Here is a 12995-nt window from a genome sequence, read left to right on the forward strand (position 1 = left end):
AATTTGGTAGTCTTCCTACCATACTTCATGATGTAGGGAATTTATAAACAAGTAGAAAAGGGAAACACTTCGTGTCCCGGTTTTCCTATCCTAAGTAGGGGCTGGTACCCTTATAAACAGTTAGAGAACCAAAATGATATCCAAACATATACCCTCATAACAAACAGAAACAAAACAACAAAACCAAAAACCTGACAAAACAAACAGACATAACAGGTGGGAAGACCCCACTTACAACAAACAAGACAACAAAACAACACAAACTATTGCATTCAGGTCTTATCATTGTCACTATGCCTTACATTGGCCTAAGAAATTCTTAAAATCAAATTCTATATGAGATTGCCATATTTTTAAAAAGTCTAAGGATCTGTCTTTACTCTTGTAATATATATTGTCAAGTGTAAGGTAGCTTGAGAGTTCATTCCACCAGTGGTTATGGGTTCTTGAGGCAAATTTGTTCCTCATGAGGAGAGGCATCTCTGCGCAAAGTTTCATGTCTGTACAACAGACGGGGCATGAGATATGCCCATTCAAAGTTTGCAATTTCAATCGGTTGCTATAGCACCCCCCTTTGGCCAATTGATGCAATATGGAGAAAAACGCCCCCTTTGGCCAATTGATGCAATATGGAGAAAAACGTGGAACACACACACACACACACACATACACAGTTTTCGTCATTATATAGGAAGATTAAACTTTGTCCCTGTAATTGACAGTTGTCAGTGAACCTTTGTTCCCTCAGTTTATTTAGACACATTTTGTAATAAATGTTTCTACAAATTAATGTGCAGAATCTTTTGACACCATGTGTTTTCCCAGTAAGATATTGGCACATAAGCTGCAGCTATTTTTGCAACAGTTATGTACAGCCAGGAAACCAGCTTTCTGTTAATGCTGTGGCATGTGGCATTAGTCAATGCTGTGTGTACAGCAAAAATACAAACAGTAGATTTGTTTTTGTCATTATATACTGTAGTAAGATATAGTAAGATAATCACCTTAAGATAATCATAGTGTTTTCAATATCTTAGAATGAGCTGTTTATATCAACATAGGGACCAGGTCCTGGTTCATGGAGATCAGCATGTTGCACTGCCATGTTTCTTCTGTAGCCCAGAATTGATAAACCCAACACTGGGTCCAGATAGGACCATTTCGCATCGGCCAATGTAGCTAGAAGCCCCTCTGCGACTAGCAGTGTCTTTTTATGTGAATCTGCTTTATTCTGTGGTTTTAGTGGTGTAAATCACCAAGAATGTTTGTTTTGGAGAGGAAGAGAACTCTGCAAAAAATTTGGCTCCTGGTAAAAACCTTCTGAACAATGAACCCTGAAGGAATCCTAACTGGGAGAAGTTTAAGCTGGTTGCAATCTGCAATTCTCACCACTAGATGCCACTATATTTCCCAAAATCTTGCACACTTCTCCTTTAACATAATGATGAAATGTTGTTAAATAACGTAACTGGCAAGTCGCAAAATATTTACTGACAATGTACAGTATTTTGTTTTCCACCAAAAAAGGCAGTGTTGCAGTACACTATCTACTAGGGTTGTCACGATACTAAAATTTCAAACTCGATATCGATACCCAGGAAAATATTCAATACTCGATACCATTTTCGATACAGCAGCAAAAATTAAGAGGCATGTCATTTTTTAAATAAAGATCAGAACAGTAACATCAATGATAACAACAACAAAAAAACCAAATAAATAACAACCAGAAACAAGATTTGTCCATACAAATGTATTTATCTACAGCCCTGTTTATTTTCTGTGCTTCTGGTGAATTGGCACCATATTTTCGTTGCTGATCAAATAGAGTTGGTAGTTTAGGAAACCAAATGTTTTTTCAGCTTCAATCTGTGACTTTACAGTTAACATAACTTTTCAGACACACATAATTGTGTTGTGTCCTGTTAAACTAACATTGTCTATTAATGTTACAGACGGGCATGACTGATAAAGTTTTCTGCTTAGCTCCCACATTAACGTTAGAAGTTATATTTTAGTTTGATGCTGGCGACACCAGCTGCTCAGCTGCTAGTGAGGGGAGAGGCTGTACCTGCCGTCTGCAGTGTGCTGTGTTCACTTCACTAAATATTTGTACCTGCCGTCTGCAGTGTGCTGTGTTCACTTCACTAAATATTTCCAAAGAGCGCTTTTTCCTTCATCATTTTTGACCAAAACTGGCTGCTCTGATCCTCCTGTAGCCGCGCTGGCCATATTACAGCAACAGAAACGTGTGCATGCATGCACAGCTACGACAACAAGCCAGGTTGTAGCGAGGGCTCTGTGCCTGCCAGACGCTGTCTGCACAGCGTGTGTCCATCGGACCCGTTGCGCGCACCCGACAGGCGCTGAGGTGGCGTGCACTGTTAGTATCGATACTTTTGTAAATTAGTATTGTATCCGGATAGAGCGTTTGAGTATCGATACTTTTCAGAGTATCGATACTTTTGACAACCCTACTATCTACTCGTAGTGACAACACCATTATTTGTTTATTCTTTATTATTATTAATTTCTTTTTAATAAAAATTGAATCAAGAGTCAAGATTTTTCCCTAGTGGGGCGTCGGTAGCGTAGTGGATAGTGCCGGCGCCCCATGTACAGAGGCATCACCTCGCTGCAGCAGCCGCGGGTTTGAATCCGGCTCGTAGCCCTTTGCTGCATGTCAGTCCCCACTGTCTCTCTCTGTCTCCTCATTTCACTCTCTGTCCTGTCAATAAAGGCAAAAAGCCCATAAAAATAATCTTTAAAAAAAAAAAGATTTTTCCCTAGTCTTAACCAAAGTGTTTTTGCCTAAATGTAACCCCTGACAGAAGTCTAGACCTTATCCCGGGATTCTGGTGTCACAGTCCTTTACTTTGTACGTCTGCCACCCACCCTGACCACTTCCCTGTGAATCTAGCACCGTACATAAATGTTGTGTTTCCTTTAGTCAACGAAACTTTGTCTTTGTATATGATCCAAGCAGCGATTATGTGATTATGTCACCGCAACATAATTATGAAAGCAATTTAGTAATATACAGACATAATTTCTAGGAGACAGGGTTGTCATGAATCAGTCATACTAATTATTAAAACTAAGCATTGCAGATCCAAAATACAACATGATTTTGCAGTGACTGTGTTTCTAGACCATCCATTGTGTTTTTTATCAGTTTTGAAAATTGGAGTCAAACAGACGACAGACAGCAAGTGGAGAAAAGGTTCATGCTGACATTTCCCTGAAGGGGACATCAATCATCTATTGTCTCTTTATTGACATCTTTGTCAAGCTAATTCATCCTTGGCCTTGCCATTCCACAGCGAGCTGAAGCTCATTCAGTCACTCACATTTGCAGATGCTTTTCAGCACACTCCTGGCAGTTTTGCAGAGACAAAGAGGACTGCACAGTATTATGGCTGCTAAGTGGAGCATCAACAAATATTAAACAGAGATCATTTTGAACATTATGTTTAATTAAAATGCATGATCTTAAAACAAGTTGGATATTGCAGACGATTGCAGATTGTTTGGTTGGAATATGTGGCGCTGCCACCAGAAATATTGTTGTAAAAGTGAAGTGATGCTGCACTGGCACTCTACAATCAACCACCAGCAGCGTCGTAGATTGAACAGATTGTTGGTGAATTGCCGTGCGATGGCAGTGACTTCACACTCTGTGAGGAATGTTTGCAATCAGACCCACTACAGAAACAGATGGGCTGCTCACTGGGCACACGAGAGGTTGAGAACACCCAGGCTCCATGAAACAAATAGGGCTGCACAAGTGTAGTGGGATTAGCAGACTGCAGTGTAACTCTTTCACCAGCCTCTGTACGTGTGTGTGTGGGTGTGAATGTGTGTGTGTGTGAGAGAAAGAGAGAAAGAGAGAGAGAGAGACAGAAAGAAAGTGTTAGATATGTGCATCTTTCGCTCTCCATCTGGCTCAGGTGAAGGAAGTCTGTTAACACTTATTTTACAGTACAGAAACAAGGTGTTTACTTTAGTTTTGACAGTTACGTACTAATTTGCCTATTATTTGGGAACATTTGTGCATGTTGCAGTTTTGACTGGCTCTGTTCTGTTGGGACCAGCAGGATTAATTTTAACTAGGCAACAAGAACCACACCCAAAGCAACACGGCATAAACATCTCGTTTCCTTTAGTGGCAAAACAATGTAACCTTTGAGAGAAAACACAATCCCATTTACAAATAAAAAGTCAGCTTCCTACATAATAACACATGCCCTTCCTCAGTTGATTACACTGAGAGACTTTGCTGTTTGTTCGGTACGACCAGTGGCTTATTGTGGTGGCTAATGTTAGCGAACATTAGCAAACTTTAAATGGACGCAACTAGATCATTGTCTTGAATTTGTGTTACTGTGGTTCCATTTCACTTCCTCTCAGTCATTTCGTCTAATGTTAATGTTATTAAAGCAACTCACTCAAGATATTTCTGAGGAATTAGGCCGCAGTGGCCACTCTTCACAAAAGTCTCTCTTTATGGAGAGAATTATTCCAGTATGTGGTGGTGCGAAATAGCATGAATTATGTGGTTGATAATGGTATTTTTATAAAATTTTAATTAATCTTAGCCAGTTTGTGGGTTCATTGTTAATATATGTAATATATTCACAAGATTAATGTGTCTGCTGCCGTTCTAGCAGCTCTGTGAGGCCGTGCTTAGGCACATGTTTGATCTAAATGCTAACAGGCTGATGTTTAGCAGATACCTTTGCGATGTCAGCATCATAATTTAGCACTTAAACATGCTATCATTAGCTAATTAGCACTGCACACAGGTTAGGATCACAGGATGGTGAGAATGTCATTAGTTTTGCAGGTATTTGATCATAAATCAGAGTATTGAACATTAAAATTTTGACCTGATGATGGTGCTACATGAAAGGTAAAGGGATTGCCCAAGGTAATGCAATTTATCCCTAGGTTTGACTTTCTTTTCCTTCAGTTGGTCATGTTATCGGGTTTAGCTCTTCAGTTAATGTAATCTATTCTATGCCCTGGATTTCATCACTCAAGGATTCAAGAGACAATGTCTAATTCATTCAATAAAATCTTTATTTAAGCCTTAAAAACACTAAGGCCTCCCTCATTTGCGATGATGTTAAGATACAGAAAAATACGCAGGGAGAACAAAGCCCAGTGAAAACAATAGCACACAGAGGTGGTTTGAGATCATCGTCTTGAATTGTTCTTGGATAGTGAAAGTGTCAAGAATCTGAACATTTGAATTGCGTTTTGAATTGCAAAACAGTGAAATAAAATAAAGATATGTCAATGCTTTTATCTGCCAGCCTCCAGTCCAGCCAGTAGCATTCACTTGGATTTTCTTTTTCTATTACATACTCTGAGCTGAATGCAAAGCCTGCGTCAGGGCTGGTGGTCCTATCAAATGCATTATTTGGTTAGTGTTGACATGTACATCAAGACGTGCTGTTGACTTTAATTTTTTGAAAACAATGTACTATAGCAACACTAACATGTTGATGACAGCGGCATATTGAGAGCTGTTGAGAGCAGAACCCCATAGCTCTCTTATATAATACTATTCAATGATGCAAAGCACACGATCAATCATGAGAGAGATTTCTCAGCAGTCGGACAGCTTGACAGTTTGTATCTGTTACTTGTCCATATATTAAAAGTGACAGTGGCTGAGAGGAACACATGCCTTTCAGCTGCTATGTAACTTTTCTACTCATGATCTTCTATTAATACTCATCAGATATAATGGACAGGACTAATTATTTGAAGCCTGAAGTGAACTGTATTAGAGGTTAGCTGTAATAGTCATAATGGAAGTCTTAATGGAGGTCTTCAGCTTGAAATGAAAAATACATTTTCACCCTCATTAGACAAAAGAGTTGGAGCTGGTGTTTTGGGCTGTATATGAGACTTAAAAAAAATTGCTGCCAGTCCATAATGCATCTCTCTGTCCATTTTTAATATCCATTGAGTAATGTTAATGACATGATATTTCTAATGTAGCTATAATCACATTTGACTTTACAGTAAGGGGTAGAGCCATGTAAGTGTTTATTTCTTCTCCTTTTTGTAAATATTTAATTTGTTGTTAAAGAAAATTTGTATATTGAGGGTTTGCTATATCTTTACTGTTTTTTTTTCATATGTTTGCAATAAATAAATAGTATCAAATCAAAATCAGACACATTTTGTCACCAAAATTCATCACCAAAAGAAGCCTCAGTTGATCACAGACACCCACAAGACATTTTGTGTTTTGCCAAAAGCATTATGGGAAATCATGAAATGATTCTATCTTAATATTTTTAACATCTGTTGATAGATTTTGAGAGCAGGAAACACAACAGAACAGAGGACAAAAACAACAAATGCTTGGGACAAAACAACATTGAACATAAAACGTTGGCAGTAACATAAAATAGGAAAGGGCACAGATAATTATACAACTAATTTTAAACAGCAAATATGTTTATAGGGACACGTAAAGCCAAGTGAATTATGTTTTCCATTTACATGATGAGGAAATGTTGATAATTAACATACCTGTCAAGACACAAAAGTGTTGATACAGAATGCATCAGTAAAATGCTCACTGACATAGTATTTCAGTTGTTGTCCACCAAAATAGGTGGAGTAGTATTCACTCATACTTACAAAGACCAAAGTGCATTTGTTGCCTAAACCTAAGACAAGAGTCTGGACACAAACCCAAAGTGGTTGTGCAGGATGGGTGACTGTGTATGTCACCCATCCTGCACAACCACTTCCTACTTGAAGCCTAAGCAGTACATGAATGTAGTGACTTGTTAACTGTCAGAAATGCTGTCCCTAAACGTACTCCAGACAGTGATTATGTTGCCACAACAACGTAATTAAGAGAGCAGTTCAGTACAGACATAATATAAAGGAGACGGGGTTAACCTGTCGGATCACTAAACATTCACTCCAATCTTTCAGTCAGACTGATGACAGGTTGCCTGATTTTCTGAAAGAGTCCCTCTCTGTTTGACAAATCCAATTTTTTAGAAATATAATACATTACCTAATTCCCTCAGCCACATATCAAACATTAGGGACTTCTCACATTTCCAGAATTGTAGCAGCAGTTTTCTGGCTAGCAGTGGAGAGAGAGATGGCCAGAAATTGTTACTTGCCCTCCACTCCAGCTGGCTCAACCACCCCAAATAGCATGGTTAGAGGTGCAGGGTAAAGTCTTTATAAAAAGCCTTGGCAAAACATAAAAAATAAATAAATGACCCCGTAAAAGTTTGTAACCTCTGACAGTTCTTAGATCTTCCTGATGGGAGAGATATTCTCAACCTTTAACTGTACCAAAGTGTGACTAGCATTTATTGAGCTACTGTGAATATTTTCCCCACTCCGTATGTAATTGAATCCTTTCTGCCAGTCTTTCCTAAATTAATTTGACGATTGACTATTTAAATTTTGTAGAACGCTGTAAAACTGACACAGTGACTTCAGTATAGTCAAGAGACTATCCAAAGCAGCGTGGTGAGGTTTCTGCTCGTGCAGTGAGATCTGAGCTCTGTCGCAGTTGTTAAAGAAACGGAAGAAATGTGAAGTTGGGAGCTGAAACGTCTGCTGCAGTTTCTTTAAAAAAAAAAGCGAGGTGATCATTAAAACTACAAAATTATTAAGCGGTGTCAAATGAGACGAGGCACACTGAGTGAAAGTGGGTGCACCAAAAAAAGATTTACAGCACTTAATCATGAAAAAACTCCTAAACCGAACTTCAGTGACTAATGATATAACGGCGTGTGGATATCTGTGCAGCTCTTTGTCTGCTTTTTCTCTACTTTTGTCAACCCCTTGAATCAAAAGCCCTCTGTGTACCGTTAATCATTAATAATAAACAGCAACCACTGTGTTCTGGTGAGAAGTCATGGATGGAAAAGAAAGAAAGGGAATAAATGTACATCAGGAGGAAAAACAGGCGAGAGATTTTTAAGGGAAAGAACTTGTCCTCCTGTGTTTCCTCCTCAGTGGGAGACCACTAAGCTGCAGCAGTTTTTACTCTTTCGGGTCTTCATGGTAGCACACAATGTCTGTGCTGTACGTGCTATGCCTTAATCTGGGGCATTTGCATACAGATGACATACTAAAGGTTAGAAATATAGAAATTGTGTTTCAATAGAGTACAATGATAATCGTGTTTGTATTCTGCATTGTACTTACACGGAATGTGTTGTTTCGATATTATGTAGAAAAACAATTACCCAGGTCTAACCTTCAGAGAGTTTAGCTTTAGTGACGTAGCACAGGCATTAAGTGTGCACCATTCCCTTAAGGGGCTTCAAAATAAAGAGAAAAATTAAAGTTTAATATGCTTTCAAATAGCACTAATCATTCCCGGGGGTCATTTAGAGAGCTCTCTGAATATGCATTACAGGGAGAAGGGCTTCCTTGCCACTGGCCATAGAGCACTGTTGAATGATTGGCTATTAATTTGTTATGATAGTTTCCTCTAAATGCAAAAAAGTCAAACCATGAGGAAGAGTACATGAATCCAGCCTCCATACCTTGGCAACAACTTGTGTTATGTAACCAGAAGTTTACAAAGGGCTGTCTGTTTCTCTTTGCCAGTGTTGGGACCAGATGGGAAAAGTAGTAAACATATTTATGCTTAACAGCCTGTTTAAAAATGAAAAAAAGGCAAGCTAAAACTTTGCAGTAAAGATTTAATAGATTTTTTTATCAGTGCAAATTTAACGTAATTTAAATGCATTGCAATAGAGGTAAAATATTATATTAGGCTAAAACCACATGAAATACATATTTATACCACAGAGAACCTCGGAGTTACTTGAGCAAGTATTTGAATGGACTCATTGTTGCTTTATTGCTATCACTATATATTATCTTACTATGATGCTATTATAGAAGAAGCTCCACTGCAAAAAAGTCCTACACTCCATTTAATCAGTTTATATTGCTGTTGTTACTTAAAATGTCACTTTTTTTCCCGAAAGTGACAGATTTGTCTTTAATATTTTTTTGCTAACAAAGTATGTGATAATAATGTGTCATCTTACCGTGTTCTTCTTTAATTTCGTCACGCAGTGTTGCTGTATAATGCTCATTAGGCTATGCTCTTTTTACAATGGGGTCGACATAAAGAAAGTAAATGATGGACTGCTGGTTCCTGCATGCGGCCGCTGTCATTGACAGTCGCAATGATACAAATGAATAATTTATGCTCAATTTATGGTTTACTTGTAATCTAGTTTGCTGACCCGTTGACATTGTGAGATTGTGAATGTTTTATGAATGATCATAAATAAAGAAACAAAAGACGTCATTGTACTTTATAGTTTTATTCATATTTTGATCAGAATTCCTTCTTTGCCGTTACAGTCTGCAGTCTTTCTGGCTCTCTATGAACTGATGTTTTAATCAAACAATAAATCTATTTATGCATTCGGTTGCTCGTACTCTATTCCACCATGGGAAAAAAGTAAGCTTTAAGCCCTATTCGCTCAGCATTTATCAACCACCCAGTGCACAGTAACTTTCCATTGCTTTGTCCATCTTCTCCTCAGGTCGCAGTAAAAAGAAGGAGCATTGCCTGAATGAGGAGTTATATCCACTAGAAGAGACGGAGGCTTGTCCCTGTGATGAATTTTTGTCCCAGCCGTATGGAAACTGGTCTGCTTGCATCCTCCCTGATCCTTCAGCTCCGGGGTCCCTGCAGGGCTGGATGAGCCACAGGGAGGTGAGGGAGTGTGGCCAAGGTCTGCGCTACAGAGCTGTGGCCTGCATCGACCAGCAGGGACACCTGGTCGACCCCATACCCTGTACAGACTCAGGTAGGACTCACAGAAGTATACTGCAGGTACTACACATGTCGCTAGTGTAAAATTTGTTGTTTCACTTCATTCTTTCAGTCTGACATTGTGTTTTGCTTGAACCAATTAGTGACGAGTGGCGTCCCCATTCTCAACAACCTCTACCAAGCTAGTTTAATATATTCAGTACTTCCCAGTGTGTAGGCTAGACATTAGTAGTCAGAATAATCAGAAATTGTGATATTGGTGAAACCCTAATTATCTATCGCAATGCCATCTTGTAGGTGGCGGTTATTTGAAGTGTTTATTTTCTTCATCTTTGTCCTATTCTTCTCCTTTTTTCTGCATAAAAGACAGTTGTGTTAATTGTGAATAAAGTTATCCAGAGACGGCAAACAAACAAAAACCCTTAAGCAGTTTCACTCTGCCGTGTTGGCACAGTGTAGGAATGAGACACTCATTAGTCAGATAATTAGCTCTTGGTGTCACAGTGAGCAAGTCCAAGGTCTGGCGGAGCGCAGGCCAGTGGCATGTCTGTCTGACATTATTAATGTGATCCTGACTGCAGACGGTAACCAAGTCTAAGTCAGGCCTCCCCCTCCTGTCTGCCAATGTTCAATTTCAGGCTACGTGGTGGACGTTTGCCACATCCCTTGCCCCCTAGACTGTAAGCTCAGCGACTGGTCAGCATGGTCAGTGTGCAGTGCATCCTGTGGCAGCGGGTTGAAGATCAGGTCCAAGTGGCTCAGGGAGAAAGCTTTCAACGGGGGACGCCCATGCCCCAAGTTGGATTTGAAAAATCAGGTAAGCACCAGTGCTTGTGTATCCACAGCCTCCTGTACAGTACAAGAGGGAAACAAATTGTGGAAGGTAACTGTTATTGTGACAGCATGCTGATGTCTTTGTCATCAGTCTATTTTTAAAAGTCATTTTGAGCCATTGTTTGACTGTAGTTTTGTCCAACACTTGCTGATGTACAGTTTATAGACATTAGAATAATGCATTTTCGTTTTCAAATGGAGACACCGCAAACGAGACCAAACAAAGTTGACCTCATCATCCATCTACATTGTTCTCAAGTCACTTCTTCCCGGATTGGATTGTTTCCGTGGGCACATATAATAGAATGCAGATGAGGGCAATCTGCACTCCGAGTCCACTCATGTTCACCACCATAGTACGTGTAATAGGGAGGCCGTGCTAAATGAGACAAGTAGTTTGCATAATAGTGTCCATACAGCTCCATGTTTTACACAGACATACAGCATTCTTTTACTGGGAACATTAGCATGATGCATGCAGTAGTTTGCATTTTAATTTCTATTTTTACACATCTCCGGTATGCTTTTGGAAAATATTGTGGTTGTTTTGCAGTCAACGCTGCCATATAAATACACAGTGGAGTTGTGGCATTCTGCTCACATTTCAATGATAAGGTTTATTACCCATCTGCCAGCTGGACTCGGGGGTGACCTGTTCATTTTCCGGTGTCTTCAGTCAGACCACATCATTTGCCTTGCAAGACATGCCCTTTCTTTGACATAAAAACAGGGTGGTGTCAAGTAACAAAAAGAAGGGGTGTTCGAGAGGGAGAAGTGCACAGATGGGAGCTTTTGATATTCCATAGTCAGGTTTTATTCCTTGCTCTGAATATTTTGTGACAGCACACCTCTCATGGGGTCATGGTTTAAAGAGGGGAAGTGTTTTATGAATGCTGCTTCTATGCTTGAATGGGCTTGAAAGGACACTTTAGTTTGTGGAGGTCAGTATGGAGATGAGGCACGACTGTGTGAGAAATATTTCAGTGTGTTCTAGTGGAGATTTGTGTACAGATGGTTAAGTGCCCACTAACAAGGTCTATATGGCCCCTGTAGTAGTGCCCTGTAATAACCCACGCCACTAAAATTGGAGCTCGCTGTTGCCAATGCCCTCGCGGATTTATCCTGAGGGTGGACTAGGCCTCATTGTTAACATTATCAAATTGGCCATTTAAAGTGAAGTACATCTGTCCAAGTGTGGGTGGAAAGATAGTAAAACCTCTGCTCTCTTTCAGTAGACTTTGCTGTTGTGTTAAACAAGGAAACTCCTGGACGGTCACAAGTGACTTCTTGACATGCTGTCAAGAAACCCTGCTTTCTCCTTGAGCCAGTGCACTTCACCGCTCAGGCCCTTGTACTTACATTTGGTCCTAAGTACTTCATTTAGTCTCTGTTAGGGTGCAGCGTGACAAAGAATATTCACATTCCTAATGGCTGCCCTGCTCTCTTATCACCCACTGTGAAATGCTCTCTACCCAAAGTGTGGCCTCGCTCCCACCAGCAGATGTTTCCCCTCGAGCCGCGGCCAGAACTGACTGGCTTGACAGAGATGAAATTTACAGTGCACCGCAACTCATCCTCTCATCACATGGCTGAGTGAGCAAGTAAGATAGGGGGAGAGATAGAGAGAAAGTGCCACCATGAAAATAACGAGCAAAAGTGGCCACAATGTCGAACAGACTGTGTAGGAGTTGGGCTGTTAAAGTAAACTGTGAACGTGCCGATAATGAGGTAGGCTGTAAGATTTACTGCAGTGGTAAAAGTTGATCAAGAGCAAGTGCAATCAAGAGGAATATTTCATGCATCATCTCACGGATAAACTGTCATTGTGGATACCTTGGCCTCCTCAGAATCCAGAGTTCAAATGGGAACATAATAATTTAGGAACTGACTAACTGGACTGCAGGTGTGTTTTCAATTGGCCATTAGATAAACCCCTCCCTAGCACAGCAATTGTCTAATCATAGCTTGGCAACCCTAATTGGCACAGCCAGCCTGTCAAGTTACATTTTTTCACTTGTTGAAGCGGTGTGTTTAAAGCTGTAATACTAACGATAGCTCTGCGCTGTTCCTTCCGCTTTTTATTAGATTAGGTGAAGCTCCACCAGCCGTTACAAGCCCTTTCTCTTGTAACACTAAAAGTGAAAAGTGCTGTTTGTAAATACAAACAATAAAGCACCATAACCTCCGTCTTTCCTCAGCCAATTATGTAAGCTTAGCAGACCCACGGCAGTTAATAAGAATTCTGACAGGTATATCTGTCCCTTTTATCATTGTTAATTGCATATGAGATGGGAAAGCTTGACAGGTGTAGCAAGGGTAACTAATGATGTCAGTTGTGTACATCACAATGATCCATCAG

At 39.9% G+C, this 12995-nt stretch overlaps 1 protein-coding gene across 1 annotated transcript in view; it reads left to right on the forward strand.

The window, feature by feature from the left end:
• thsd7ba (thrombospondin, type I, domain containing 7Ba) overlaps positions 1-12995 on the forward strand; it is a 243726-nt gene that overhangs the window by 188524 nt on the left and 42207 nt on the right. The window contains exons 15-16 of the mRNA XM_050049373.1: positions 9570-9836; positions 10441-10619. Coding sequence (XP_049905330.1) covers positions 9570-9836; positions 10441-10619 — 446 coding nt within the window. The remainder of the gene's footprint in view (positions 1-9569; positions 9837-10440; positions 10620-12995) is intronic.

Source organism: Epinephelus moara, chromosome 7 (genome assembly GCF_006386435.1).
Source record: "Epinephelus moara isolate mb chromosome 7, YSFRI_EMoa_1.0, whole genome shotgun sequence".
NCBI classification, from domain to species: domain Eukaryota; kingdom Metazoa; phylum Chordata; class Actinopteri; order Perciformes; family Serranidae; genus Epinephelus; species Epinephelus moara.